The following is a 25,822-nucleotide window of genomic DNA, read 5'->3' on the forward strand; positions in this document are numbered from 1 at the left end:
CTTTATGAAACAACTTGTAACAACTTTTCAGAAAATTGCACACTTGAAGATCCAATTTTGTTCTTTCACGCTTGCCCTGAAACAGTCCCCTTTTTGATCACCAGGCAATTTCCCAAACTCTTTGAGATTTCTCTTCCTAAACAATTTTTTTGAGAGAGGCTTTTGGCAATAATTTAACACTTCAGTATGCCCTGTTGAGTTGGGTGAATTAGAAAAACTTGAAATTAGAATCCAATGAAAATGAGGAAGAAATTAAACCCTTACCTGAGACCCAGAGCCTTCCTAGTGAGAGCTTCGCTCTACCGTATGCAAAAAGATAAACTCACAAAGAGAAGACACGTTGCTTTCGATACGTTCTGTGCTCAGATGAGAGCATGGAGATGACTGGACTGCAGTGCTTTCCTCAAGTGATTCTACTTATTTTCAAAAGGAAAGTTTTAAATCTAGCACAGGTTACAATATTGTTGTTAAGCTCGCTCGGTCTGATAAGACGCATTTCCGTGAACATGTCCCACACAATGCAGTTGCCTTCTGACTTGGCATGTCTGTGCTGCTTGTGCTTTAAGATGACTGCCTCTCTGTGCTTCGATTCATGTTGGTAACTAAGTTATACTAGCGGTCACCTTCCACAGTGTTTCTGTCGCATAGAATACTCGGTTCTCAACACATGTGTTACAGCCTGTTTGGGTGTCAAGCAGCCTTTCTCGTAGGAGTCACATATCATACACCCTGCATATCAGATATTTAAACTATGACTCATGGGAAACTACAGTTATGAAGTACCACACGAAACAATTTTACGGTCGGACGTCACGACAACATGAGGAACTGTATTCACATGTAGCAGCATTAGGAAGTAAAGAACCACTGCCCCAAAGAAAAGCTTGTAAAGTAGGTGACTTTCCTGTAGTTGCAGGGATAATATCCTTAAACACAGACCATACTAGAAAGATGAATATTTTGAATGTCAAAAGTAGAGATAACCTAGAACCCCTGCACAGATGTAGCCCATGGCAGTTCAGTGTCCAAGTGGGTTACATAGTAATGGGAAGAGGGACTGCCTCTGACATAATCTGATTGGCCTGCTCTTTGATCACCTCTCCCTGAGGGGGGAGCAGCCTTACCAGGCCACAGTAGAGGACAATGCAGCCACTTTTGATGAGAACTGATAGACTAAGATCAGAAAGGAGAGGAGAACCTCCCCTATCAGTGGACTTGGGGAGTGGCATGCATGCAGAAAGGGGAAGGAGGGTGGGATCAGGAGGGGAGGAGGGAGGGACTTATGGGGGGATACAAAATGAATAAAGTGTAATTAATAAAAAATTTAAAAAAATTACTTGAAAAAAATAGATTTTCAAACTTTTAAAATGAAAAAAAAATCTTTGTATTGCCCACTTTTCATAAATCAATATACATACATATATATTTAAAATAGAAACATACCAATATTTTTTTCTTTCTTCATGATGGCCTAAAGATGGAACTTAAAGTTTTCCTTGGAATGCCTATGAAAAAACTTTACTGACAGCTTAGTATGTTGCAGGCCCTGTGGTGAGTGCTTTATATGCAAAGTTTATTTTACCCTCACAAACACTAAAGGCTTTGGAGGCTCCTGATATCTCAAGCTACACATAAGGCAACTGTGATTTGAGAGGTTTAACAGTGGGGAGATTTAAACTTAGCACTCTGTTATGGAAGGGACTTAATTCAGATTAATAGCCTCATCTCCTAGATGAAGGACCCAAGACCCAGAGCAAAACAGTGACAACTGCTGTCTCCCTGTTACACCACTTTGCCTTTCCTTTCCTCCTAGCATAATCCTGAATTTATATTTTCCTCACTTCTTTGATTTTGTGAACAAAGTCATACTTTAAAAAAAAAAAAGAAGAAGAAGAAGTCCAGAATATATTCCTCCCTCACACACCCATTTTCTTCTTCTCTGAAGTAGCAACAGCAGCTTCGAGCGGAAGATCCCTTGGTCTTGTGAAGCATCAGTCAGCTTCACAAATGAAGGCAAAGATGAGAAGACAGAAACTCCTCCTCTAAAGAACCTCACTAATATTTTCCATCTAAATTCACTCTTTCATTACTTAATGGCTTTAAAACAATACTGAAACTCAGGACAGGAAAGACAGTGAGTGACCTTCTAGAAACAAAGTATTGCCTCTAACTGTTTGTCAAGGCACAGCTTTCCAAGAGCAGATTGTGGCCTCTGATTGGTTGCTAAGGATGGTTTCCAGGAGCAAAGTGTGGCCTCTGGCTGCCAAGGGCCAATGTGAATAAGACCTTGATGATTAAGCACTCATATTTGTATTTTCAATATATTATTCTACTTTTTCTTAAATATTTGAGCATGCATGTTTAAGATATAGATTATATTGTGATACACATACAGATGATAATCCATGACTTACAGTCTCTCCCATATTCACTATGGTAGAGGAAATGTGACAGGCCAAAAGCAAGAGTCAGAGTAGATGGTTCTAACTCCTACTTACGTCTCTTGTAGCTTGAGGCTTATCAACAGAAAATGGAACAAGAGTTGGGATTAGTACTTTTTTGATTGGAACACAATTGCTTGTATTTTACATTTGTAATCTGAAAGAAGAAAAATAGCACTTGTAACTAATGTTTGATTCTTTAACTATTTTAAACACAAATACACATCATTACTATCATCCATTCAAAAACACATATATAGTGATATACTTAAATATTTTCAATTGGTTTGCTTTGATAATGATAAACTCTACTGTCAACTAGCTCTAAAATTATCTCCTTTTAAATCAAAATGAAAATGTATTGATATATTTTCACAGCTAATAATATTATATTGAGAATAAACTATATGCATGACATTGTCCTATACATCAAGAATTCTCCAAGAATTAAAACAAAAGTGACAGCATCTTTGCCCTCATGGAACTTGATTTTTCAGGGGAGAAAACAGACAATAATAAATAAACAGAAAAGATACATAACACTTTACTAGCCCTACAGAGAATGGGAAAATACCAAAAGGTGGAAGAAAGCAAGTGGATGGAAGAAGAAGATATTACAGCCATAAAACCCTGACCTTTGAGCCAAAACCAAAAAGTGAGTGGGGTGATAATGGAAAAAAATGCATCCCAGCAGAGAAAAAGAAGGGAGGAGACTGAAGTAGAGGATGACCTTATATCCCTGGAGACCAGCAAGGGAGCCTTCCAAAGGCAGGCTAACAGATGTAAGGGGTCATTTTATACATAACCTTTCAGTTTAAATATTTACTCTGAGTCAAGTGGAGATTTATTGAGTTTTTAGAAGAATAATGCTGTTCAACTTATATTTTCATAGAATTATATTGATTGGGCAGTTATAAATGCACAAAGTAGTTTTGGTTCAATGAGAGACAATGTGATTGTAGTGAGAACGACAGCAGTAGGAACTGTATAAGAGGTTAAATTCTAGTTATGTTTAGAAGGTAACTAATATGCCAATAAAACTTTTAAGAAAAATAGGTTGGAAAAAGTCACAGTTGAAAAGTGAAAAGAAATTTAATTAGTGTTTTCTTTGGCAACTTCATGCATTTATCTAATACATTCTAGTCACTCTTATTCCCTCACCCTCTCTTTTCAACATTCCATATTCAACATCCACCTCCCCCTCACCCAACCAAGTTCTCATCCCATTTTCACATGAGACCTGATGGGTTTAACCAGGGAACTGAACAGGGGCAGGAATGGGAAACCATCTACCACAGCATACATTCATTCTCAATTAAACACCTATGAAAGAGGAGTTCGCAGCACTGCCAACTAACTGAAAAGGGAAAGGTTGCAGAAACGGCTGCATAAGTCGAGCATTGTTGTTTATTTGGGCAAGTTTTGTTTTGTTCCTATAGTTTTGTTTGCTCAGCATTGGGGAGTCAGATCAGGGGCTCATTTATAACATGCTCAATTAAAGATGCCTATTAAACATCGAAAGTGGAGGTGTCAAGTAGATAATTGGAAATTCAAGTCTGAATTGATAGGAGAGGTCTTTGAGGAAGAAATGAATTTGGGAGTCATTAGCATATAGATGAGGAAGAATCAGCAAAGGCAATATAAAGAGAGGTCAGGAAGTTAGAGGAAAACTAGGTGAGTGTTGTATTCTGGAAGCCAAGTGAAGAAATCACTCCAAGGAGAAAAAAGTAATATTGATGAAGGTCAAGGAAGTTGAAGTACAGAATTGCCTGCTACATTGCAATGTGGGGTCATAGATTTGAGATGAGTAGTATCGGTGCAAGAGAAAAATGTCAACAATGTATCTGATTAGGGAGACCGAGATTGAAGATGATGAATAAAAATAATTATCTCAAGAAGATACACTTAAAAAGATAAAATAGAAAGGGAGTACTGGAGAAAAACTAGGCTCAATAGTGATAAAGTGATCGGGACATAGCTCAGTGGTAGAACACTTGTCTAGCTTGCATAGGCCCTTTGTACATAAATTAAGAGATGTAAAATAGTCTGTGTTTGCCTCTAGGAATGAAGCATTAAGGTAGGAAAAAACTGATATTGCAAAAAGGAGGATAGAATCAAAATAGTTGTCTTTAAACAAGATGAAAGGAATAAGAGCTATGGTAGTTACCAAAGCAGTGGACCAGGAACAGAGCACCAACATTGTCCAGGAGTTTGTAAGAGATACAAGTTATTTTGCTCTTGCTAAAGCTAAGACAGACTCTGCTGTTAAGACCTAGGAATCTGAAACTCAGCAAGTTGCTGAGAAATTATGACAATATTCAGAAAGGAATTGAAGGACTTCATGAATAAGGGGGAGCAGTCAGTCTAATGTAAGAGCACAAAAATGTATCTTTGACAGCAGAGGAAAAGGTAGAGTATGTGGAGAAAGATGAGGCAGGTGGGCATCTCGGACACGAAAGTATATAGAATTGTTTCTTAATTGCTACAAGTTCTCAGCTTTGGAAGAATCATGTCGTTTAGTTCCTCTCTTCTCCTTGCTGCTCAGATATTAACACTACATCAGCAGGGGAACATGATGGCACTCAGGAAAGTTGTATTGTTATCTTTACCAACAGTGACTGAAACGCGTGACAGCGTGTCCTAAAGCTCAACTCAGCTATTCTGCAAAGTTGTACAGTTTTAATTTCTTAAAAAGCATTGTCCATTTAGCTGTTCTTTCAGCCAATCCTAATGTTGTCATTTCATACCAGTGTAGGGCTACCACGTATTGAGTTCCTGGCATGGTACAAATACTGCCAAACAGATTTTTTTTTTTTAAATTTCAGTCTCTTGAATAACCGTTCCACATAGCCATTCTCCATTTTGCAGATGAAATAGGTAGATTCAGAGACACTGTTAATGTCACCACTCTAACAAGGAGCAATTCAAAGAAAGACCCTCTAAACTGCCTCTCTGTTCTGAAATAAAAGGAGGGCTGCTTCCTGTCCTGCTACCCATAGCTCTCCCTATCTTAATTCTTCTACTTGATGCTACTTCTTCTGGTATTCTAGTTTAACTTGCTTATTCCTTGAAGATGCCTCACAGTTTATCTAGAGTTCATTCTAGCATTGTTCTTTATTTTTTTTTTTACACCAGTTAACATGCACTTTTAGTATCTGCCTAGGCTGTATTGCCCAGAAACACACAGAGACACAGAGAAACACATTCACAGTAGCACACAATGGCTCCCAAGCTAGGAGGTATATTTTGTGATTTAAAACAATGCTAAACTTTTACAGTACAAATCAAAGGAAAAACTTCCAGTGATAATGCATGCCAGAGTTATATGATATTGGCTACAAATCTTTTCCATTAATATATAATTACTTATTAATTATTTATTACATAGTTCTTTCATTAAAATCTCTGAAAATAACAAGGCAGGCTAACATATAAACTAAACATTTCAGTCAATAAGGTTCAGCATCCCATGTGACATAATTCATGGGTCTAGATTTTATAGTTATTGATTCACTATGATATTATAAAAAGAAAATAAATTTGTACTCAGATTGCATCTTCTGAAAAACTGTTGGGTTGGAAATTATACTTACTAGTTATATGAAATAGAGGCTATTTTGTTTGTTAAGTTTTAACGAAGTGCATAGGTAATAAATTGGGTGACTATCTTTAAGTAAAGTCTAAATAAAAGCTCCATGTAGTTTTGAGACACCGATTCATTAAAATATTTTAAAGCTATGCAGTCTTCTCACAACATACAGGTTTTGTGGCCTTGGTAACCCTTTTCCTGAACTTCAAATGTGGACACATCATCATGCGGTAACTCCGTATGCCACAGGTGACTCAAGCTGCGTGTGGGACAAGGAATTCAGTCTCTTATACCTGAAGTTGTGATACTGTCTCTGCCTCTCATCCTGACGAATCACGCCAATATCCACTTTCAAACCCACCACTGCTGGTGGTCATTTTTCCTTCACCTTGCACATCTATTGCATAACTAAAGAAAATCTTAATGGACTCAGTCCGCATCCATTCCACTGGCAGTTTCTTCTTCCAGAATCTCACCATCACTTACCTAAGTGATTTTTTTTTCCTGTCTCCTGTTCTGCAACCCCTGTGTGTCTATCCTGAATCCTAAACATATCAGTGATACCTCACCACATGAAACTAACAGCATCATACCGCTGCATCAAACCATAACATTTAATACCAGATAAAGTTTAGACATATTTGGGTGGTCCTGAAGCCTTGGATCTGGTCACAGTTGGTGTTTCCAGATGCAGTTCTGGCTATTTATTCCATTACCACTCACTCTGTGCTGTGAAAATTCTAAAACCAGGGGGTTCTTTTGAACACAGGCTGCTAACTTCTGCACCGAACAAAAAAAAAAAAAAAAAAAAAAAAAACACCCGAGCATTTATGGAAACAAGAAATCAACTTTTAAAATGGAAATAACTTTAACAGTTTATGAGATTACTAAAAACTTTTTAAGTTTTTGAAAATTGAATTTTTTTTTTTATATTTCTTACAACTAATAATCATTTTAATTTAAGCTTTTCTATTTCAATGTGGCACTTAAACCTCTTGTAATAACAACACACTTCAGCTATTATGTTGTTCACAAACACGGCTGAATCATACACTTGGACTATTGCTCCTTTCCAGTATGCTGGCTCACTTATTTGCATCTCTGAGGAATTAAAAGCAGTGTTCTATGTGTGCTGCTTTTCTTGTTTTCCCTTTCTTTGTAATTTGCAAATAAGAGTCCTATTCTTCTCTGACATTCCATCCTATATTCTTGTAAAGATGCTATTATTTTGTTGAGTGATAGTTCATTAACAAGTACAATTACCATCTGCCACATTGCTTCATAAATTATCTCATAATTGCATGTATATTAATTTTCAATTGTGGATATTAGGCTTTGCTAAAGACACACTCTCCTTTCCTTTATAAAAACTGGTTGGGTTCCAGGTATATTTTCAAAACATTTGGATTTCTAGAGTTACTCCGTATTCTTGCATTATGCCTAAAGATAATTGATTTCTCATATGACATGTTTGTTTGCTTGTTTTAAACAAAAAGAAATTGTATGTGGTTTTCTGGGTGTGACTTTTAAAACATAAATACCAAAGAAAATTTGTATGTATTTTAAAGGGAAATGAATGTAGCCTAGATTCCAGTCTAGTGGATACAAGGAACACTTGAAGGCTCTTTGCATCCAACCTTCTTCAAAATTCTTTAAGGATAAAGCATGCACGCTGTAAATCATCATCTCATTCAACTTGATTATTTTTATTTGTCCTGTTAACACCGTTAAAGGTGTATACACACACACACACACACACACACACACGCACACACACACATATACACACACACACAGGAGTGAAAAATCTTAGATACAAACAAAAGAATTATCCCAGGGAATGACAATGATGTTTTTTCTTTCCTGACTCAATTTTTCCATTTAATTTTAAATCATCCATATTTCTTTTGATACATTTTACTACATGTTTTCTTTTAAAATGCACATATCAATAAAAACAAATCAACAACAAAACAGCAGCCTCTGATTTGTTCCATCTGGAACCTGAGATTTAGATGTAGCCTGTTTGTCATATCTGCAGAAAAAAAAGAATAATGAAGTTTTACAGAACTAAGTTTTAGAGCTGGAAGAGGCTTCAGTCTGGAACCCACTCCACGTGTTTTATAGAAAAACACTAAAACCAAGGAAGATTATGGAGCTGGCATGAAGGGAACAAGAATCAGATCCCCACAGTTCCTGCACCCACACAATACCACAGGTCACAGTTTCAGTACCGTTCAGTGATTCCTCACAATGTGAAAATAGAGTTAACCAGGTCTGATGAAGGACTGAGAACCTCCAACGGGGAATGGAGAACATTTGCTCTCAAAGGCAAAACTCTGAACAAGGAATTTCTGCAAGAGAAGTTTCTTAAGGCCAGCTCTACTGTCTATTCCAGTAGGAGGTACCTAGAGGCGACATTCGCACAGGCGGTAGCTGTTAATCTCTGGCCGTGGTTTTAAAGTGATGACATTAATTTTAGGTTACTGTTTGAACAAGTGATCTCCTGTTCACACTGCATGAACATCTTGGAAATCATTCGCAGATTGTTTTTGTGCTCTTCTGAAGGCACTCTGGTCTTGCCCAGAGAAATCTGTTTAAATTAAGTTTGGCATTTGGAATATGCTCTTTGGCAGATCCCCATTTAGAAGCTTTCGACTTTGCTAGGAACGATAAAGAAAAACTGATTATACGCAAAACCCAAAGGAGACAGACCCTGTTCATGGTAATAGTGCCGTGGGGCTGGAAAAGCTCCTCACCCACTTACTGCCTCCGATCTCTGCTCTGTGCGTTACCAACCAAGCCCTGGCAAGAGTATTTTGTCTAGAAAAGTGTACTAGAAGAGAGGGAAAGGAGGGCAAGGCACTTGCCAGGAAGGTGGGGGAAGGAGGTTTCCCAGATCTGCCTGGTGATTAGAGCTGGGCTGTTGATCTCTTTTCATGATGTAGATGTGGCTTGCTGCAGTCACCACGCCTCCCGCTGCCAGCCGGGCTCAGGGATCCTAATCAGTCACTATGAAAACTCATTAGCTCTACAGCAATGAGCGCTCCACTGCTGAAGCTTGGCGTTGTGCTCAGTACCGTGGCAATGATCTCAAACTGGATGTCCCAAACTCTCCCATCCCTGGTAGGACTGAACACCACAGGGCTGTCGGCGCCAGACACCTTAGTAAGTCATTCTGATGGATTTGGCTGTCTTGTGTTAAAACAGTGGGCATTGTTAAGTTTTAAGGGCCGAGAGTCAGCTGCACTCTCTATTTGTGAACTTCAAAGGTGAAATATCTGTGTGATAACTTTACTCATGGATATTTATGAACACTTTAAAGTTACACACACAAAAAAAAAAAAAAAGTGGGAGAGGGGAATTAGCTTTGAAAAGGAAGGCTGGTCTTATTAAATTTCTAAGAATGATACGTTCTAACTAAATTAACTTGAAATCTGAAAGGATTCTTTATTATTCATTGTTTCTATTATATTTCTTGTAATGTCTGAAACCTTTGTAATTTCTTACAAAATAGACTATAGAGAATGTTCTTCCTAATCTGTTTTTACCACAGCAGGCTCTTCTTTTGGAATGCATTGCCTATGGCTGTGTGTAATTAATTCAGTCAGAGAAGCCAACATCTTTTAAGCATAAGTGAATCATAAAACAACCTCAGCAATTTAAAGCATGCCAAAAAGACATTTAAAACAACTATGGAGTGTGAACCACAGAAAACATACCTGATAAAGAAAAAAAAAAAAAACTCATACTATGTTACTTAATATTTACACAGGCTTTTTCCTGGCGTAAATCAGTCTTGTATAGTCTTCACCCATGTAAAGTTAATTCTTTCTGCATTTTAATAAAGTCTTCTCTGGTGTTTTGAAATTAGGTGTGTTTATCCACACTCAAATGTTTTAAGAAAAGTATAAATTTCTAGTTTTTCAAATGAAAATGTAAAATAAAAGGCATATTCTAAAAAAATGTCCTGCTATCAATAAAACATTCAAAAAATAACATTTGAAGTTTTTTTTCTTATATGTCATTCTAGTGGACCATGCAAAGAAAAGAAACCTTCCATTTTATTGGTTGTTTACTGTTTCTAATAATAACTTATCAATCAATGTACAATTAACCATGTAGTTTGGCTGAATGAATTATATAATTTGCCAGTTTCTCACAGTGTGTATGTTCCAACAGAGTACATGGTAGTCAGATTTGACCTGCATTCCCCATACTACTTTCCTTGAGTACTTCATAGTACCTTAGTGACTTGTCTATGGATTCTCTTTAAAACCTTCATGGCAAGACCTGCCTGGCAGCAGAGTTTTCAAGGAGAACTTCAGTCATACAGAAAGTATGATATTAGCTCATTAATGCACATTTATACAACAAAGAATTCTGAGTTATATTACTTGCTGAGCCAAATGTTTCCAAGGTCCAAGTACTTAATTTTAAAAATAGTTGTAGAATTAACACTTTTAGAAAGATGGTGTTTAATTAATAATGACTTATTTATCAAATGTGTTATGTTAACTGTGGGATGTACACTCTTTTGTATATACAGGCATCAACTTGTCTGTTTCCAACTGTTATTAAGGGAAGAGAATCAAATTTCCAAGGATCATTCATGCCTCTTTCCGGATATTAGCTATGTTTTTAAGTTCAAAATGAAAGATGTCTGGTTGACAATTTATCAATCAAAATATGCAGCATTGCTATAGATACGCATCTATCCCAACACATAAGTTTTTACTGTAGCTGGTCCTCCTTAGCAAACAAACACAAACTTAGAAAACCTTAGTGAATTCTGAAGGTCTCATTATGGTCCATGATCACATATCAGTAAATGGTATTCGGGTATTTTTTCTGAAATAAAGAAACATTAGGTAACAAAACCTTTATTTTTTTTTCTTATTTAATTCTTCAAAGAGAACTAGTGTCTATTACCTAATTATGCAAGATATTTGCTCATATCCTAAAATCTCTATGGTGAAGAAGGAGTTGATCAGTAGAGGAATGTAAAATGTTGATGCTGGAAGGTTATATCAGACCTTAGAGATTGTGGGGTCGAGCCATGCTCACACTACCGTTGGCAATATCACTTAATTTTTTTTACTTGTTTATTTACGTTGCAAATTAAGTTGATCACGGGATAATGTTTTAAAAAATAAAGTTGGAGAGGAGATACAATATGTGAGACAAGTTACAGGTCAAATAACTGGCAGGAGAAAACATTTGCTGGGCATCAACCATCTGCTTGCTTCCCACACAAGCAAACCCTTGCCCCAGCCAATACATTCCGCAGAAGCCTAGAGCCCTGAATTTAATTTGGGTTCTGAGTGAGATAATCAAACATCCTCACTCTACAAGTGGGACAGCTGACCCAAATGTGTACCCATTGAATTTTTTTTTTACTATTGTTAACATTTATTACAATGTATTCACTTTGTATCCCTGCTGTGGCCCCCTCCCTTCTCTCCTCCTAATCCCACCCTCCCTCTTTCTTCTCCCACTATGTCCCTCCTCTAGTCCACTGATAGGGGAGGTCCTCTTTCCCTTCTATTTGACCCTAACCTATCAGGACTCATCAGGACTGGTTGCATTGTCTTCCTCTGTGAACTGGCAAGGCTGCATCCCCCAGGGGAAGGTGATCAGAGAGCTTGCCACAGAGTTCATGCCAGACAAAGTCCCTGTTCCCCTTACTAAGGACCCCACATGGAGATTGAGTCTATGAGATACCTCTGAGTCAGGATTTTAGGTCCGTGCATTATTGTCCTTGGTTTGGTTATCATTCCCTTCAGGGGCCCCAGAGCTCAGGTTTAATGACTCTGTTGGTCTCTTTTTTGAGCTCCTGTCTCCTCCAGGTCTTTCTATCTCCCCCTTCGTTCATAAGATTCCCTGCACTCTGCCCTAAGTTTGGCTATGAGTCTCAGCCTCTGCTTCAATACCTTCATCAGAAGAGTATTTCAGAGTTCGTATGAGGTAGGTCCTGTCCTGTTCCCTGTCTTCTCCTGCCTCCGATGTCTATTGCATTTGCCTTTCTGAATGAGGATTGTGCATATTCCCTAGGGTCTTCCTTGTTGTTTAGCTTCTTTAGGACTATAGATTTTAGTATGTTTGTCCTATATTATGTGGCTAATATCCACTTATGAGTGAGTATATACTATGCGTGTCTTTCTGCTTCTGGGTTACCTCACACAAGATGATCTTTTCTAGTTTCCACCATTTGTCCAAAATTTCATGATTTCCTTGTTTTTAATAGATGAGTGGCATTCCATTGTATAAATGTACCACACTTTCTGTATCCATTCCACCGTCAAGGGAAATCTAGGTTATTTCCAGCTTCTGGCTATTACAAATAGAGCTGCTATGAACATGGGTGAGCAAATGTTCTTGTTGTATAGTTGAGCATCTTTTGGATATATATGCCTACGAGTGGTATAGCTGGATCTTGAGGTAGCACTATTCCTAATTTTCTGAGACTATTCCAGATTGATTTCCAAAGTGGTTGAGGGATAATATCCAAAATATATAAAGAACTTAAGAAGTTAAATACCAACAAACCAAGTAATCCAATGAAAGACTGTACCCAACAGCGTATCAAGTCAGATGCTGAGACTTATAGCCAAACTTTGGGCAGAGTGCAGGGAATCTAATAAAAGAAGGGGGAGATAGAGAGACCTGGAAAGGACAGGAGCACCACAAGGAAATCAACAGAACCAAGAAATCTGGGCCCACGAGACTTTTCAGAGACTGATACTCCAACCAAGGACCATGCATGGAGATAACCTAAGACCCCTGCACAGATGTGGCCCATGGCATTTCAGTGTCAAAGTGGGTTCCCTAGTAAGGGGAACAAGGACTGTCTCTGACATGAGCTCAGTGGCTGGCTCTTACCAGGTCACAGAGGAAGACAATGCAGTCAGTCCTGATGAGACCTGATAGGCTAGGGTCAGATGGAGGAGGAAGAGGCCCTCCCCTAGCAGTGGACTTGGAGAGGGGCATGGGAGGAGATGACGGAGGAAAAGTGGGATTGGGCAGGCATGAGGGAGAGGGCTACAGCTGGGATACAAAATGAATAAACTGTAGTTAATACAAAACAATAAAAATAAAAATTTATTTAAAAAATGGGGTACAGAGCTAAACAGAGATTTCTCAATAGAGGAATATCAAATGGCAGAGAAACACTTAAAGAAATGCTCAAGGTCCTTATTCATCAGGAGATACAAATCAAAACAATCCTGAGATTTCACCTTACAGCCATCAGAATGGCCAAGATCAAAAATTCAAGTGGCAACACATACTGGAGAGGATGTGGAGAAAGGGGAACCCTCCTCCAATGTTGGTGGGAGTGTACACTTGTACAAACAATTGGATTTTTAAAAGTAGCTATATAAAAACAATTTGCTAGCCCTTAACCTTCATGGCTTTTGGTGTCCACTGGGTTCACCGTGTCTTACTCAAACTGTTTTTCATGCTCCTGTACTCTTCTTTATCCCTTTCCTACATACCTATATTTTCACCCTTTAAATTTTGTTTCTTCATATCCTGAGCCTCAAAGAGTAAGACAAAATCTTTGTAACTCAATACCTACCCTTCTCAATGTCCTTGCAATAAAATAGGAATGAAACTCCTAAGTGATATCATAGATACCACGGAAATAGGAAATAGTGAAGGGATCTTCCTGACCAAGGGACTTTTCCCTGCTTTCTTTAAAATAATTGCATAAGGGATCATTAATTCCATCTCCACATACCTTTCTATCCAGACAATTAATTAGATGAAGGAGGCACACTTTGTTGGTGCAGTGATATTAGGCCAGCTGTCCTCATCAGTTTTTCCTCTCCTGATTTCTATCTCTCTGTTAATCAGTGTACATGAGATGAACCTACAACTGTGCATGAGACACAATGAAACACACACACGCACAAACATGTACATCTCAAAATAGGTTTCATGTTTGTACATCATTGTAACAGAAAAAAACAAAACAAAATGTATAGTTATGCAAATATTATTATAGCTGTAAAAAAAAAAACAAGAGTTTTAATTGAACTAAAAAATGAAGCTAGAAAGACAGTTTGAAATGTTAAGAGATCTCTAAACTGGCTTACAGCAGGTGCCTCAGAAATAGCAGTACGTAGTTATTTCAAGAACTAAGGGAGGTTATGATTCACAGGACACTGTCTACCAGGAACTAATTCAATCTACCTTTTTATTAATGATAAAGTCCCTCATATTTTTCTTCACTGTTGATATCACTTATTTTTCTTGTTTGGGTTTGTTTTTTCTTCTGCATGCTGGAGTGGGCTCATGGCCTTTGTAGAAGCTGGGAGAGTCAGCTTCAGGTCTCTGCAGGCTCAGGCCCCCTCTGGCACTTCTTTCTGATGCAGAGTCACTTCCCCTGGAGGTTGAGCTTCTGAAAAATCCCTCATGCTGTGGAAGCCTTACCAAGAATAACCTGGAAAAGAGCAATTAAAAAAGCAGAGAGTGCTCAGCAGACACTGTTTCCAAATAGCCAGCCCTACTGCTGTGGTAGGAAGGGGCCTTGAAGGGACCCGTAAGCATAAGCCATTTATTTTGCAACATTTTCAGACATCGGTCTGGCATCTACTCATATGCAACCATCCTGATGCATTAGTCAGTTTAAAGTTCTATAACATTCCGAAGCACACTATTGGTACCCTCCGGGAACCCCACCATCAATGACAGATGTGGTTTTATAGTTACGAATGGTGATGTTTAAGTTTACCAGCTATTATTGACTTGGGGGCATTTGGGGTTTGTTTTGCTGTGGTAAGAAAGAAGCCCATGCTACCTTTCCATCACATCGCCTTTTTTCCTGACTGTTTTCTCATTCAAAACCTTAGGCAATGTCCACTATGTGAAAGGACAGCTAAGAAAATTAATAAGCGATGGGTGTAAGCTCAGAATAGCAACTCTCAAGAATAACAGAAAATGTGATAATTGCGTTTTTATAGAAGCATCATCTGAGAGGGTTTTTTTTTTTTTTTTTTTTTTTTTTTGTGGGGGGACTCTGAGGCAGAAGAAGAGACTAATAAGAAAATTTCCAGAGAGAGAATTTCAGGTCACAAATCTCAGTTTTTCACAGTGGGAGGGCTGCGCATGAAGCATGTAGCCCTGACCATGCAGAAGTCAAAGGTAAGCACAAAAACCTGTACATAATGTTCCACTGACTAGACAGACATGGGACTAAATACAATTTCTATGGCCCTTCCTGACTCCCAACTCATTTGGATTTTCAAACAATGTGAACAGAGATGACCACCCTGAAGTTGATACTTTTGTTGTATTTATTGTTGGTTTTGTTTTCATAGCTATTTTCTCCCTCAAATCCTTGAGGTTTGCTTGAATGAAGAATACTTATTTATTCAGGTCCTAAAGATTCTTGTAAATAATAGCAAAAAATCTGTTACAGAGCAATGACATCTTCATTAACACATCTTCCAAAGCAAAGCTTTTTTGCATGATCTCTTAACCGCTCTCTAATTCCTGTCCTCACATTTTCCCTTTATCTGAAACCACAGCCATTAATATGTTCCACCCCTCTTAACTCTCTAGAAACAGACACATTCTAGACAGGAATTTTATAGGGTTTTTTTTTTTCACTAAGATAAGTGACACTCTGAATCTAGGTTTTAATAAAAGTATATTTTCCTACTTTACATCTCCTATGTTGAACACCATTTCTTTCTGCTTGGGTCTTTATTTTTTGTGAAATACCCTCAAATTGAACATGGAAAGTAAAATCTAGGAATGTTCAACCTATCAACTTTCTTCTATTCAAAGATCTGGAATTATTTCCTTTGCCTTCTAAGCTGTCTGGGTTCTGGGAAATTATGGCAGTTTCTTCTGCAGGAATACAGCATTTGCCTAGCCCTTACCTTGCTGCTTTTTTGAGGTCACAGTGGCCAAGTGTTTCCACACAAGGTAATGCCCCTGCCTGCTGAGAATCAGCTGCTGGGTGGTCAATTTTCTCTACAGTCCTGCTTAAGTCTGTCACTTAATAGACTTAGATGATCTATCTGCAGAGGATGAACATAAAGAACTCTGGGTTGAAAATTGTAAAAAACAGGTACAAGTTTGTACTAAATGGTGGCTTGGAAAAATGCTTTAAGTTTGTTATATTGTCGGTTCTTTGTAAGTAACACAAAACATTGCCTGTTTCTAAAGGCAATTGGTTTCAAAGAAATGAATCCAATTACAAGAGAAGGGATGTTATAAGGAAACCCTACTGAAATGCAATGTCTTCTGATTTTTTTTTCTTCTTCTCAAGATACATCTTCCCTGACACAAAACCCCCGTGGTTCAGAATTCTCAGGTGGTAGCTTAATGTTTACAAAGCATAGGTCTGCAATTAAATTATAATCAAGGAATTCAGACCAGATATAATTGTTAAAAATGATTGTTTTAATTCTCTTATTTAGAGCATTCTTAAATATTTCATGAGTGCTGGAATATTAAAAACTGCTAAATAGTTCATTTAGTTCTTCTAATTAACACAAAGAGTTCAAAGAGAACTGCATCAGTAATGGCTGTTCTATGTGGGAGCTGTGGGCCATTCATAATCAAATGTACTCACTTTTCAGATCCAAGTACTGTTCTTCACCATACAGATAAACGCTCTTTCAGGGTTACAGCATCAAGTATTAAGGGAGACAGATATAATTAACAGTTTAATGTGGTGTTTAAGCTTCATGGTTTGTTATCAGACTGCACAAGTTCAAAACCCAATTCTAGTGATTATTTTATGTATGACTGTGGGACAGTTACTTCTTGTTGCAAGTTTGGTCAGAACGGTGTCACCAGGAACTCAAAAATATCAGGATATTAAGTTACACAATCTTCCCAACAGCAGCTAGCGATCCACAAACGCTTGATCTTCCTGGTATATGAGTTTTATTGACATTGAACAATTGTTGTTGTAAATCAGAATTGGAGCAGGTCTTTCTTTTGTCCTGTATATCCAAAAATATCTAAATATGTCTTTCCACCTGAGATCATAGTTGGTCTTATTTTGGTTGTCTTTTCAGTGCTTGTTGGGAACCCTAGAAGAAAGTGCTAGAAATAGTTACAAGACTTCCTTATTTGGCATTGTTCCCAATACAGGGTTTTGTATTAAAATCTACAGAACTGCTAGGCACTTTGGTTTTCTTGACAAAAAGGTGAGATTTTGTACTTTCAGTCATTCAAAGAAAATGCAGTCCTGAAGGGCATGACTCCTCAATAATTCTTAGAAAACGTCAATTAAAATTGTAACTATAAATGGAGTCTTTACTGTTATTAAGCAGGATGCTCCAAGAAATGCTATATGAGCATCAAACCCTGCTCATCTTTGACATTTCCATCAACATAGATGGCTGACAACTCTCCCTGTAATGACAAGCTGCACAGTAGCCACGAAACACTCAACAAGTACGCATCAATATGAACGCTGGCAGCCTTAAGATAACCAGTGTTTGCATTGCTCTTAAAATAGTTTAATATGATAATTGAGTGGCCCTATTCCTTTATTTAAAAGTTAATTTTATTCTAGAGCCAAGCCTTAATTTTCTGGCATATTTCAGATTTGTGTACAATGTTAACAGGAAGCCCAAAGGGCCTATGTTCAGAGAAATTAATCTAAAACTGTTGCTCAGTTTAAACCTTCAAGTAAATCATAGAAAACTACTCTGCTAAGTCATTTCTGTTTTCATTTTGCAGATCATCTCTGAATTATTTCTTTGTAACTAGAATGGATAATCTTACCTAATTTTAATAATATATAATTCTAAGAACATCTTTTTTTTTTTAAACTAGATACACAGGAATAAGAACTAGATATAAAGAGAGGTTATGTTAAGAAGTCTATCCCCTCAAGAATAACAACAAAATAACAGGATTTGTTTAAGTTCAGCTAGCTAGGAAAAGATAGGTCTGGTGGCATATTCTTTCCATTAAAAAGCAAAGGCCAGACTTCTAATATCTTAATGTGCCTCTTATACTGTATGACTCTCGCAGTGTATGTTCACAATATACCCTGAGTGTTGGTTATTGTATGAGGTGACTGAAGCCTATGGCAAGGAATGTATGAGATTGGAAATGAAATCTGCATCCCATTTCTGTGAAAAGAATAACAACAATATTACTTCCTGCTCCTTTGTGGAATATTTTTGTAGTTGTATTATTAAGTCAGTGGATGTGAGCTTCCCAGTGGAATTGACCAAGGCATGCTCCTAAACTTAAGGGACTCCTCAAAGAAAAGCTCCAATAGAGAAGAAACATTAGTCTCTGAGCAGGTGGGCAACAAGTGCCTAGAAGCTACATGAAGCCATTGGTGAAACTTCTCTTGTACAATGGGAAGAAATTAAAGTAGAACAATAAGGTGTTTCTATTTGTTAACAGAGAAACTTCCAGTTTATACAGCTTCAGGCTTAGCCATGGAAAAGCTTCCATTACCCTAGAATGAAAAGGTGTGTCTTCTGTGGACGCCATTTGAAAATCTACTGAGGTTTGTCTTGAAAACAAAGACAATAGTGAGGCAAAACTAGGGATGATTTTCTTCACACCTTTATATATAAAAAGGAAGATAGGAGATGTTCACATTTCTATCTAAACAAGCTAACTGTAGTATGAATAGCAATACTATTTGATACAGCTCAATGTGTGATGAATAGATCAGACACCCAGAAGCCAACTTAGCTGGAGTGAAGGCTCCTATTGGACAGCTTAAGAGGCAAAGCTGTAAACATAAAGAGAAAGCAAAGTGCACAGGACTGCAAGCAGAACTGAGATGCTGCTTTTACAGTTAGGAGCCCAGTGATTAAGGATGTAAGATGCAGAAGTTATTGAAAGATCATTTGGGGCTTTATTTCAGAATATCAGACATGACTAATCATCAGGAAAGTGTATACTATTAATTACCTTCTTCCTGTGTAAGAAAAACGAGCAGGCCTAATTAGAAGGACCAGTAAGATGTGAGGAAATGGTTAGTACAAGTGTCTAAACATAGAGATCAAATGTGAAACTGTGCAAAGCATGAGAAGTGATCTGAGATCAACGGAAAGTAAATAATGTAGACTCTGGAGATCATGAAACTCATTTATGACAGTTGCAAAGGAGGTGAAACAGAATAACGTTGCTACCAATGTAAATTTGTTTAAATTTTCTTGTCCAGCTTCGAAGGATTAAAGGCTAAGGAGGTAAGTGGGTATGTAAACTGATTACTATACAGCCATGATGACCGGAAGTTGATCTTCAGTGCTTACTTAGAAAGCCGAGTGTGGTGGCATGCGTTTATAACCCCGTTATTGGAGAGGCTGAAAATAACAGATCACTGCAGAATGCTGTCCAGACAGCTTTGGGACATTCCCAGCCAATGAGAAACCTCGTCTCAAACACAAGGTGGAAAGATCCGGAGGACACAAGAGATTGTCTTCAGGACTGCACATACACACATAAACATACACTCACAAGACAACAATAAAAATAAAACCCACAAAGACTTGATAAAATTTTAAAAAGTTCTTTTTATGATACTACAAATCTGTCTCCTCCTTACCCTATGGTGAAAGTCGCTTTTGTGTTTGCTGTTGGTTTTCCCCAGACTCAGATTAGCCCAAAAGAAGGGTGGCAGGTGTACAGCTCGGCCCAGGACCCTGATGGGCGATGCATTTGTACTGTCGTGGCTCCAGAACAAAACCTGTGTTCCAGAGATGCCAAAAGCAGGCAGCTCCGCCAGCTGCTGGAAAAGGTACGTGGCTTTTGTTCTCTACGCATGTTTTTATTGAAATCAGTTTTTCTCTAGAAAGGAAATATGATTGATTAATAACATAGAGTTTACCTGGTTTTTGCTCTCTTTTAGCTGAAAACTCTCCTGTTCTCTGAAAAAGGAATCTTAAGTTTCTGGCTATATCATTCCTTTTCTGTGACTTTTTTTTTTTTTTAAACTTTCACAAACTTTCTTTTTTTTATTTTAATTCTGTTATTTTCTTTATTTTATTTTTTTAATTACAGTTTATTCACTTTGTATCCCAGCTGTAGCCCACTCTCCCAACCCCCTCCCAATCCCACCCACTCTCCCTCTTCTTCTCCTATGCCCCTCCCCAAATCCAATATAGGGGATGTCCTCCCCTTCCATCTGACCTTAGTCTATCAAGTCTCATTAGGACTGGTTTCTTTGTCTTCCTCTGTGGACTAGTAAGGTTGCTCTCCCCTCAGGTGAAGGGGATCAAAGAGCCAGCCCATGAGTTCATGTCTTAGACAGTCCCTGTTCCCCTCACTAGGGAACCCACTTGGATACTGAGCTGCCATGGACTACATCTGTGCATGGGTTCTAGGTAATCTCCATGAATGGTCCTTGTCTGGAGTATCAGTCTCAGAAAAGACCCCAGGGCCCAGATTTTTGGTTCTGTTGCTCTCCTTGTGGAGCTCCTGTTCCCTCCAGGTCTTTCTATCTCCCGCTTCTTTCATAAGATTCCCTGCGCTCTGCCCAAAGTTTGGCTATGAGTCTCAGCATATGTTTTGGTACCATGCTCAGTAGAGTCTTTCAGAGGCCCTCCACAATCTTTCTTTCTTAAAACAGATTCTATACTATATGCTTGATATACAGCCAGCATCTCTCTTACAGGTCTTAGGAAGCAGTGAGTCTTCTTCCGATGCTGACAATTCAGCCTCAACTCTCAGGACCACACAAAGCTCTTTGAGCTCATACGTTAGGCTCTTATTAACAATCTTGCGAGGAAGTTAAAATAATGACATAAAATATGCAAGCTATCTGGACAGATAATGAATAATTCCAAGTATTTATCATCATTTTCTAAATCATTCCTTTGAACATTAAGCTCTTCAGTTTCACTCAATGGCATTCTCTCCATAATTTACTTAAGCTGGATCCATAACAATCAAATGCAGAATGCCCTTGATTTGTTCCCTTTTACAGATGAAAGTCAGCTCATGAAAGGTTGTTTATATGTAGTTAGGAGAGGGAAAGGCAATGAATGGTTCTCTCAATGATCCCCATTCAGACTTCCACTGTGCAGGGCTCTGAATACAGTAGGACAGCTGGGGTGCCCAGAGTGATGTAAGGCTGGCAACATGTTTGAATTCTAAGTATCTTGGAAAGAAAGAGATGAATTAGGTAGTATGTGTTGTAGAGGACACCGTGCTCTCCACTTCACTCTGTGTTGTGTAATTTTTGTGATTATACACTCCAGACACTAAATAGGAAGTTTTCACATAAGATTAAGATAGCTAGGAGAATGAAAGCACCTAGATTACTAATATAAACAAACGTTTACTACCTTCAGCCGAGCTAACACAGCTCTCTTCCACCTGTCATAAGGGTTTCTTTGTGAGCATCATTTGGAAATCCCTTGATAAACAAGATTTTAAAAAGTTGGCTCTCTTGTTTTAGTACAAAGCTTAGTCCATTGTTTCCCCCCCCCGGCTTTTTTTCTTTCTCGTATAAAATTGTGTCTCTACTCAGATTACTAACATTCTGCACCAGTCTTTTTACTTCTACATAAAATGCACAAAGATAGATTTTCTTAGATGACATAACTTCATATTATGTTTTAGTATCTTTCACTACAGCATTACAGAAACAAATTTACACTGTTTCTTCAAGAACGGCTTAAAAATTCAATGAAATATAAATTCAATAGGTCAAAACAAACGTCATGGAATGGGATTATAATTATTGTTCTTATTGTTATTATTACTTTTCTGTTTTACATTTCTTTTTTTCTTTTTATCAATGCTTCTTTCTTTTTTTATTAATTACATTTTATTCATCTTGTATCCCCCCATAAGCCCCTCCCTCCCCTTTCTGCATGTCTGCCCCTCCCCAAGTCCACTGATAGGGGAGGTTCTCCTCTCCTTTCTGATCTTAGTCTATCAGATCTCATCAGGGTGGCTGCATTGTCCTCTTCTGTGGCCTGGTAAGGCTGCTCCCCCCTCAGGGGGAGGTGATCAACGAGCAGGCCAATCAGATTATGTCAGAGGCAATCCCTCTTCCCATTATTAGGTAACCCACTTGGACACTGAACTGCCATGGGCTACATCTGTGCAGGAGTTCTAGGTTATGCAGACTATCAAAGCAGATGCTGAGCCTGATGGGCAGAGTGAATGGAATTTTGTGTAAGAAGTGGGAAATAGTAAGAGCTGGAGAGGACAGGAACTCCACAAGGAGAGCAACAGAACAAGAAAATTTGAACACAGGGAACTTCCTAGAGACTCATGCTCCAACCAAGGACTATTCATGGAGATAACCTGCTTTACATTTCTAACCTACTGCATTCAACATCTCAAAGGTGTGGTTCATTTTTTTAAAATTTATCTAAAAGCAATCTGGCTCTTTCTGAGTCTGTATCAAGTCTCTTTTAGCCAATAAGCTGTGGAGTTATATTGGCTTTGTATCGTTCTCGATGTCACTTGTGGTCTCCGCAATTAATTAAAAGATGCTATCTCTTCTCAATACTTCAGCAAATATGTATGCTGCTGAATAATAGAAAATGCAACTAATTTAATAGCTCAGGTCTTAGTGCACCAAATATAAAATTGTTAGCCTAAAAATCTACTTTTTAGCTTTATAGCCTTTGTGTATTGCTATATGTGACCTGCATTGCCTAGATCAATATTTCTTAAAAAATGATTTGGACTAGGATGAGGGAAACATTTTCGTCAATAAAATCAATTCAGGGACTCTATACAGAGTACTTCACCTTGAAGACTTCAAAAGCATTTATACCAAACTTCCTACAAAGTCCCAGAGTCAAGGAACTGCTCTTCTTTTTGTTAAGCCAAAGCTAGCCAAACACATTGAGCCACAGGCTTTTTAACATAAAGTGGTCTGAGTAATAACTACTTAGAAAAGTTTGATTTTCAGATAATAGCACTATTTTGAGACGTAACTGAGAATAAAAATACATTCATTTGTGTTCATTCTGAAAGACCGCATGCATTTTATTTATTAAAAGGAAAAAAAATAGGATAAACGGTTCAAAAAGATTATCAGAGATGGAAGATAACAACTTTTCCAAATGTTGTAGATGTCTGTTAGGTAGATTTTTATACTTGTGACAAATATCGAGGAAAAACAACTTAAAAGACAACGAATTTATGTTGACTTATGGTTTTAGAGATTTCGTTTCATTGTCAATTGGCCGTGGTATTCCTTGACTGTGTCATGAAAGGGGCCATGTGGTTTAAAAAAAAAAATCAGCAAACTGAAAGCATGGAGAGAGGACATTGAAATGATATAGGCATGAAACACTCCTTGGCGACATACACCTACAAACTTAATGTCCTCCATCTAGGCCCCACCTCTTATGTTTCCAGGCTGTCTTAAAATAGTTGCTATCATCTGAAAATCAAGCCTTCATTACATGAGATTGTTGGGTGACAGCTAATGTTCAAAACATAACAGAATACCAAACAAATACTAAAAGCTGATCTTCGGAATGACCTCAGAGAGAAGGAGAGTGTAAGAAGAAACACAGGTCTCCTTCCTATGAACCACACAATGGAGAGTCAATGTCCTGTATCATCAGGAATCTTTTGCTCAAGTTGAGTCTCCATCAACAGGAGGAAGCTCTGCCTAGGAAGAGCTAAAGGCAACTCAGAGCCAAATTCTTTCCATTTAGACACTAGTACTGTTACCTATATCCCAGATACAGTTCCTGCAGTTATCCAAGGTCATGTAATATAGAAGATCTCAAGTAAGTCTCATCAAAAATTATCTCAGAGAAAGTAGGAGCAGAGGTGGGTATGAGAGGTCTTGGCACCATGAGGAGGGAGGAGCAGAAAACCCAAAGGAAAGGACTTGGAACCACGTGGAGAGATGGACCGGACCTAAGGTATTACTAGGTATGGAACTCTAAACTTATCAAGATAGGCTAGGTCATCAAACACTTTCTCCTAAGTTTCCAAGTGCACATGGACTGGGCATTGCACATATAAATTTTAGCTAATAGTTTTCATAATTTTATTATTATTATTACATTGAAAGAAAAGGAGCCTTTTATTGGACTTAAAGGGAGACATGTTGGTATAATGTCCTTTAGGTATATATACAACTTATCCTTGTTCATTCAAATGCTGATTTCTCTACCCCACTATCCAGTTTAAATCCAGACATTGCACTGTGATGCTTATTGTAAACATCACCTGTCTCAAGTTTGTATAAACATGCCACCATTTGTTCTCTGCATTGCCAATAAAACAACGAGCCTCACTGCTGAGCAATGGAAAGAATAGGGTGGGACATCCTGGTTCATAGAGGAAGAGAAAGAAGCAAGAGGGGAGGAGGAGGAGAAAGTAGGGGCAGAGGTGGGCAGAAGAGGTCTTGGAACCATGAGGAGGGAGGAGCAGAGAATCCGGAGGATAGGACTTGGAACTATGTGGAGAGACGTCCAGACCTAAGATATGACTAAAAGCAAGTATAATGGGTGAAATATGAATAGTAGGAAACTATTGGGCTTGGAGGTTTAGGATGGAATAGCTATTACCCAGCATTGTTCTCTAGGATAATTAAATAATTAAAAAAAAATCTCAGTGCATTTTCCCACGTTAAGGGACACTCTTTTTAAGTCTAGAATATTTCCTCTTACCCATCATCTTCTAATTATCTGGAATATTACTAGGTATAGAAAAATTTAAGAGGATATCAACTATGCTAATAACAGGGTATCTTCACAGACTGTTACATATTTAAATAGGTAGCCAGTTTCTTTAATGCAAATACTTTCCCTAATTCACTATATTAGTTAATTCCCTAATTAACTATAAATGAGGTTAGAAATTTATTTTGAAAGCAATGCTTTTATCCATAATAAAGTTTCCATGAGTTCGCTGTTGTCTCTGATTTTGTACTACACTAAATTTTTTATATGAAGCTATCTGAATATAATAATCATTTCAAACTGAGCAATATTTGTAGTCTTATACTTCTGTGTGTAACAATTATTAGAGAGAAAAACCCTCCCTAAAATAATAAGATCCTAATTACCTGTTATATTGTTTGAAACTCAAGATTATTTCACTCAGGAAATATTTATCAAGCACTTATTCTGTGTCTGGTTCTGTGGAACATCTTGCAAGTAAAAGCTGTGAGACACAGCCTATGATGAGGATCACAGAACAAGGGCTTCTGCTGACACCATACAAGTACATATTCCAAAATTACCTTTTCTATTTTTATTAATTACAGTTTATTCACTTTGTAGCCCCCCTGTACCTCCCTGTCTCCTCCCCTCCTAATCCCACTCTCTTTCTTCCCCACATGTGTCCCTCTCTCAGTCCACTGAAAAGGGAGGTCCTCCTCCCCTTCCCTCTGATCCTAGTCTATCAGGTCTCATTAGGAGTGGCTGCATTGTCTACTTCTGACAGGTGCCTACCACAGAGAGCATCTGAAAGGCTCTACACTGCAGGGTATCGAGGCAGATGTTGAGACTCATAGCCATACTTTGGGCAGAGTACAGGGAATCTTACGAAAGAACTGAGAGATGGTAAGACCTGGAGAGGACAGGAGCTCCACAAGGACAGCAACAGATCCTAAAGTCTGGGTACAGGGGTCTTTTCTGAAACTGATACTCCAGCCAAGGACCACTCATGAAGATGGCCTGGAACCCCTGCACAGATGTAGCCTATGGCAGTTCAGTATCCAAGTGACCTCCATAGTAATGGGGACAAGGACTGTCTCTGACATGAACTGATTGGCCTGCTCTTTGATCACCTTCTGCCAAGGGGAGAGCAGTCTTACCAGGCCAAAATTACTTTTAATGTAACCCAGACTGTGACATTCTTG

The 25,822-nt window shown here is 38.1% G+C and overlaps 1 protein-coding gene across 2 annotated transcripts in view; it reads left to right on the forward strand.

The window, feature by feature from the left end:
* The window catches only part of Olfm3 (olfactomedin 3), a 218,535-nt gene that overhangs the window by 156,107 nt on the left and 36,606 nt on the right, over positions 1–25,822 (forward strand). The window contains exons 1-3 of one of the 2 annotated variants that reach the window (XM_055628306.1): positions 9,070–9,198; positions 14,210–14,244; positions 19,633–19,768. In XM_055628306.1, the coding sequence (XP_055484281.1) occupies positions 9,070–9,198; positions 14,210–14,244; positions 19,633–19,768 (300 nt within the window). Of the gene's footprint in view, positions 1–9,069; positions 9,199–14,209; positions 14,245–19,621; positions 19,769–25,822 lie in introns of those variants that run through there. The other variant, XM_055628307.1, reaches the window with a different exon arrangement.

Source organism: Psammomys obesus, unplaced genomic scaffold (assembly GCF_907164565.1).
Source record: "Psammomys obesus unplaced genomic scaffold, mPsaObe1.curated_primary_1811, whole genome shotgun sequence".
Taxonomy (NCBI): domain Eukaryota; kingdom Metazoa; phylum Chordata; class Mammalia; order Rodentia; family Muridae; genus Psammomys; species Psammomys obesus.